The sequence below is a fragment of the Mycetomoellerius zeteki genome, unplaced genomic scaffold (genome assembly GCF_001594055.1).
Source record: "Mycetomoellerius zeteki isolate Tzet28-1 unplaced genomic scaffold, Tzet1.0 scaffold343, whole genome shotgun sequence".
NCBI lineage: Eukaryota > Metazoa > Arthropoda > Insecta > Hymenoptera > Formicidae > Mycetomoellerius > Mycetomoellerius zeteki.
The window spans coordinates 119,322-124,673 of NW_017257331.1; the positions used below are offsets into that span (position 1 = coordinate 119,322).

General features: G+C 36.9%; 1 protein-coding gene across 14 annotated transcripts in view; it reads right to left on the reverse strand.

Annotated features, from left to right (window-relative positions):
* Positions 1-2,157: 2,157 nt before the first annotated feature.
* The window catches only part of CaMKII (Calcium/calmodulin-dependent protein kinase II), a 123,018-nt gene continuing 119,823 nt past the window's right edge, over positions 2,158-5,352 (reverse strand). For 9 of the 14 annotated variants that reach the window (XM_018452310.1, XM_018452302.1, XM_018452309.1 and 6 more), the window contains 3 exons: positions 4,488-4,582; positions 3,586-3,703; positions 2,158-3,218 (listed from right to left, as the gene is read on the reverse strand). In XM_018452310.1, coding sequence (XP_018307812.1) covers positions 3,086-3,218; positions 3,586-3,703; positions 4,488-4,582 — 346 coding nt within the window. In that variant the 3' untranslated portion in view covers positions 2,158-3,085. The remainder of the gene's footprint in view (positions 3,219-3,585; positions 3,704-4,487; positions 4,583-5,352) is intronic. The other 5 variants (XM_018452315.1, XM_018452308.1, XM_018452313.1 and 2 more) reach the window with 1 other exon arrangement.

Sequence of the window (5,352 nt, forward strand, 5' to 3'; positions counted from 1 at the left end):
TTCCTCCTGATTTTTCGTAAATGGAGAGATTTCTACTACGATTCCCCATTCATAAAATTGCATTATTATTTATGCGCGTAGTAGTAAGTTATAATAGTAATAGAGAATATACGAATGTGTAGAAAGATTCGTCATATTAATGAAGTACATTCGACAAAAAATGTTTGGATTCGTAATTATTTTGGATAGGAATCCACTCGTTTCCTAATTTCTCACGATTAGTGAAATCCATTCGTCGCATACTGCAACTTGTTACTGTGGTGTTTATATATATCATATCTTTTAGATTCTCCAAGTAATTCAATAAATATATGCCTATATATAACATTAATAATGCAGAGAGAGAGGGGGGGAGACGGAGAGGATGAGAAAGAGGAGAGAAACAGAGAGAGAGAGAGAGAGAGAGAGAGAGAGAGAGAGAGAGAGAGAGAGATGTGATAGAAGTAAATTGTATTTTTGCGACATTTTTTCATAACATTTTGTTTTTCCATTTTTCTTTTTTCTTTCCTCTTTTAGACGGGAAGCACAGATTCTTACACAACGCATAACGTAATGCATAAAAAAATGAACCAATAAAAAATTCTTCGTTTTCTTTCTTTCCATAAAATAAAAAATTCTGATTGGTTGAATTTCTTATGCCTTATGTGTTATATGCTTTATGCAAGAGTCTGTGCTCCCGCTTTATCCTTAATTCTTTTATTTATGTGAAAGATAATTTTTCCTTTCTAATATTTTTCCGTTAATCATTTTTATGTGCACGTAGAAATATAAGATTGTTTGACAAGTAAAATTAAAATACTGATCTAAAAGAGTAAAGATAATAGGAAATACGTGTATATTTTGTATTTATCCGTTTACTGTATGTGTGAATGTATCACAATGCTCACCGTTCAAAATAACCGGATATACAAATATACACCAGTTATCAAAGTGCCTTGACAATCATAAAATGAGACAGTTAAAAATTGTTTCTTTCTCTCTATCTAGGATGGTCACGCGCATTATGTGCCTTCTTTGAATGCGTGCGAGGAGAGGAAAAGGGAAGAAGATATATTTTTCCGCAGCGAGATGCAATCTATCAAACATCGGCGAGTTCGTAGATTAATAAATTTATTACTTATCGTCTCAGTGATACTCGCTATTTAGAAGGAACATTACGAAGGATTTGATATTGCGTAGTATATACTTGCTCATGACAGCATAGTCGTATACATTCCGTTAATCTCGCAATAGAAATAATTGAAGCTTATATATGTCAAACTTACGCTACGTTAAATATGAAGCTCGAAGTACTTTCTTGCACATTACTAGGTAAAAATGCAATTTTCTAAAAGAGATATATCAAATTTATCCCACGCGGCAGATATATTTTTCCTATATTGTGTATCTCCTTTTCGTTCATTTCAAATTCTACGTCGCGATATTATCATTGATTCATTAAATGATATTTGTGCATTTGAAAGATACATCCGGTGTCAAGAGACCAAGTATAGAATGTGTCGAACATACGCGTCACGCAGATCTATTTATCAAGAATTCTAAAAATTGGTTAATAAGTCTTATCGCTAATGAAATAAATAGAAACGAGATATCTTTTGCGCGTAGATTTTCGATCGCATCTCGCCACGAATGCGCCGAGATTTTCTCTCTCGTCGCATGTGTCTAGATGCAGCTCCGTATCTCGTCAAGACGAGACGAGAGCGCAAGCCGAAGAAAGGGATCACATGAAGAAAATGCTGCCGCTGCGTTTGTCAACGTTCATCAACGCAAACACAGCGTGGCACTCACAATCAGCCGCAATTTTTGATCGCGATTCCATTCCGTTGCTCTTCTACACCACGCCCGCGCCGCGTCGTCACCGTTTTCTCAACTCTCTCTCTTTTTCTCTCTTTCCCCATCTCCCTCTCTCCCCCCCTCCCCCCCTCTCTCTGTCTCTGTCTCTGTCTCTCTTATGTCGATACTTGGATACTTGTTCTTTCTCCCGCTCTTACTCCTCTTCTCGTTTCATCACGACCGTCGCCGTCCCCGTCGATGCCCAGCATCGATCCGAGTCGACCCTATCGTCACTCCACTTCCTCTTCCTGCTTTCCGTCCTTCTTCGTCGTCTCCGACGACTCGTTTCATCTGCCATTGTGCTATTCATTTTATCCGACTCTGTTTATTACATTTCCTCGCATTCAAATTTTCCGACTTTGCTGATGATACTTGACGATACATAAAACATCGACGCGAGTTTGATTGCGATAGTGGTTTCATTATCTCTTTGTCACACACGCGATGACTTGTCTCGATATCACAATTCTATTTGGAGGATCCGCTTGCTCTCTTGAGAAATCGACGTCAGTCTCGCTTTTAAGAATCGAAGAAGAACGCGTTGTCGCAAGATACGAAACCAAAACGGACGATGTTACGATGCCAGCGAAACGAACGATCGGAGTGCATGTGCATGTGAACGTTGCAGCCCAGAAATTTCTCTTGTTCTCTCTTCTCTCTCTCTCTCTCCCTCCGCCGCGATTGCGTTCATTAACCGACAATGGACAGTGTCTACCTCGTGTCCTCGGTGCTCGTTAAATACAATCGATTGATCGACATTAGCGACTCTGCTCTTTTCTCGCGCTTCCAATGATTCGCGCATAGTTCCCTCCATTTGCATTCCCTCGTCGAGGCTCCGAGGCACACTTGGCGCAGTGGGTACGTGTGCACGCGTAAATATAGGTAGTAAGTACGCTGAGCAGGTACTGGAGCAAGTAATACATGCTGGCGGATGCGCCATATCTTCGGTTTTGTCGCGTTTGGTACTATATGTAAATGTATTTGTATTCGTGTTACTGTACCGTTACTGTTCTCTGTCTCTCGAATACCGCATTACATCGTTGTGTGTTCTCTTCGTAACTCGTAACTTCGTTCTTATGTACGTGTACGTTTATGTGTACGTGTGTGTTTCGTGAGGATGCCCTTGCCCGCGTACGTTGTATTCCGTATTCCGTATTCCTAATATTCCTAACATTCGTTACTTCATTCGCGTTCTATCGGGGGATAACGAGCATTCGCCGAGAGCGGCAGCAGGACAGTCCTCTTGGCCGATTTATTTGTGGTTGAAAGAGAACGGAGATGGACCCGTCACCGCGCTTCGATGAAAATGCACGTTCTGCCATTTGTTGTCCCTCTTGTGCCACACGCGGCTTTCCTCACTTTGCTGGGTATGCGCTACGCCTTGTCTGAGGATCAAAACGAAAAAAATGTATACGATAGTACGATACTTGAACTAAACTACATATATTTTACGAGACACGAACGTATCGTCTTGGAAAATTGCAATACTATCTCCAATACAGAGAAAATTATAGAATGTAACACATATGCAACAATGTAATCTTGCAATTGTTGAAACGGATGATGAAGAATTTTGTCCCTTTGAATATCAAATACAAATTTAAAAGACAAATTAAAAGCTATTATTTATAAGAAATTAATGTGCAATACAAAGACGAATTTGAATAAATTATGACTTCTATTTTCTTAATTTTCGACCACATCTGTACAGATCACGCTTAACTATATCTTTTCGCTGTTATATGTACTCACTTGTCCATGTACTGCGTCAACCTGACATATGCGATGCAAGCAGCATCCTCGCCCAACAAATGGACATGGGGATTCAGGATTGTCGTATTGACCGCCTTACAGTTTTTCCCCAAGACTGCTTAGGATATCGACGGGAAACAAAGTTACTCGAATACCATGATTTATATTAACATGTGACATAAAAACTTTATACAAATCAAAATATTGCAAAAAAACGAAGAAACGAAAAAGGGATAAAACGAGAAAACAAGGAGAAAGAGATCAACTATTACTGTCTGTGATAGGTACCGCGGAACATGAAGAAAAATAGGGAGATGGACAAATAAAAATTGTATGAATACTGCGAAGAAAATTCTACGTTATACAAAACTAAGCAAATTTTGCGCTACATGGAAACTTTTTAAAATTGCTCATGCAAAATCTTTTGATTTATTCATTACGATAGAAATTTAATTCCATTCATCTTCATAAAATCTGAATTTTCAAAAGTCGCAAAATATAAGAGAATATTTATAAACATCCAGGAAACTCATTTCACAGAAATAATTACTTTCTCGTTATCAATTTTCGGTGCAATGCTTTAGTATGTGCAATTTTTATTATTTGATGTTTTAATAAAAATACTAATATTAAAAATATCCTAAAAGAATCTCTTCTAAAAGCATCTCTTCTAAATCTCTACAAAATCCTAACTCTTTAAATGTCAAAGTTGTAAAACAGATTGACAAAATTACAGAAAGTGCGTAACCCTTTTTTACTAATTTAAAATTTATTGATGTTATAACGCTTTTATATTTTATTTTATCGAATATATTATATCTACAAATTATGTCTATATAAAAAATTACTGTCTATAAAAAAAATAAAATTTTGCAATGATGATGCCAATGAGTCATAATTACCATTATCAAAGTAAAATTTGTGGAAATCCATTCCCTCGACTAAATTACCTAGAGCCTCCGGCTCGAATGCGGTCAGGTGTGGATCACAGATTTTCCTGAAAGCACAAAAATGGATTAATGTATCTCTTTCATTGTAATAATTTTATAATGGTACTTTTATTTCTGTCATATCGGTTTTTAATAGTACGTTGTTCAAAACGAAACGAAAAGTCTTTCTGTTGAAGGAAAAACGATTTCGAATTAACCGAAAGATACATATGCATACATAAGTATGTGTGTACATACACATATATATACACGGTGGGCCATTTTACTGGACCCACCCAAATTTCTCCGTCGGTAAGGCAGATACAAAAAAATAGTTCAGACAAAACTTGTTCAGGACAATGGAGATCATTTATCTGTGCTAATGATTTTGACCTTCAGGTCGATTTTCAAGATTATTTGAAGGTCAAGGTCATTTTTTTAAATGAAATTATACGAATTTTTTTACATAATATGATTCCTCTAATTATTCTGCATATAAAAGTATTAAGGTAGTGATATCAAAAAACCAATAGTTTACGAGATATTTTATATTTCATTGTGGTACATATTGACATAAAATATTAAAAGTATAATTCTGTTTAAAAAAATGACCTTGACCTTCAAATAACCTTGAAAATCGACCTGAAGGTCAAAATCATTAGCACAGTTAAATGACCTCCATTGTCCTGAACAAGTTTTGTCTGAACTATTTTTCTGTATCTGCCTTACCGACGGAGAAATTTGGGTGGGTCCCGTAAAATAGCCCACCGTGTATATACAGGGTCATCGAAAAGTATCGGACCCCCCTAATATCTTCAGTTAGAATGCATTTTGGAGA